This window comes from Corvus brachyrhynchos, unplaced genomic scaffold (assembly GCF_000691975.1).
Source record: "Corvus brachyrhynchos isolate BGI_N302 unplaced genomic scaffold, ASM69197v1 scaffold209, whole genome shotgun sequence".
Taxonomy (NCBI): domain Eukaryota; kingdom Metazoa; phylum Chordata; class Aves; order Passeriformes; family Corvidae; genus Corvus; species Corvus brachyrhynchos.
Window position 1 is genome coordinate 1,024,779 of NW_008246056.1, and position 717 is coordinate 1,025,495.

General features: G+C 39.5%; 1 protein-coding gene across 1 annotated transcript in view; it reads left to right on the plus strand.

The window, feature by feature from the left end:
• The window catches only part of RAD51AP1 (RAD51 associated protein 1), a gene marked incomplete at its 5' end in the record, with an annotated part of 6,336 nt that extends 5,619 nt beyond the window's left edge, over positions 1-717 (plus strand). Inside the window, one exon of the mRNA XM_017745748.1 lies at positions 193-717. Within this exon, the coding sequence (XP_017601237.1) occupies positions 193-320 (128 nt within the window). The remainder of the gene's footprint in view (positions 1-192) is intronic.

Consider the following 717-nt stretch of genomic DNA (forward strand, 5'->3'; position numbering starts at 1 on the left):
CTGCATTGGCTCCCAGAGGGATGAATCCCTGGTGACTGATTTCCGTGTGCCTCTGTGGTTTGGACCTTCTTGCACTCTCTTTAGAATGCTGCTTCTGTCCTGCTGGGAAAACTATTAGAAGACAGCAGTCATATGATTTTTTTTCCCCTTTAAACTTCTAATACCTTCTTTTTGTTTTAAAATCATCTCCAGCTCCGTCAGGAAGCAGTAATGCCTCTGTGAAATGTGTTCCTGTTAAGTCACCTACCCACTGCCTTAGACTTGGCCTCTCCAGACTGGCAAGAGTCAAACCTCTCCATCCCAGTGCTACCAGCAGTTAAATGGTCAGTGACAAAGTGCCGCATGGAGGAAAAGACTGTGGAAAGGGTTTTGCTGATAAACAGAGGGTAGACAGCATCCTGGCATCATCCATTTTGGAGGACTCTTGTTATGGATGTGTCTGATGTTAGGATGAGTTTTTATTCTGCAAATTGCTAGGAATCCTTAAGTGCTACTAAATAATAACATTATTTAATCAAGGTGACATTTTGGATACCAGCTTTTTGATGTATCATATTCAGAGATGTTGGTTTGTGATAATTTTAATTCTCTAGTACCTAAACACTTGGCATTAAAATGGTCTAGACAGCACTATGGCAGTACTGACGACAGGGAAGTGTTTTTTAGAATGTTGTATTTTTAAATAAAAACTAAAATAAAATACTTCATATAATCTAA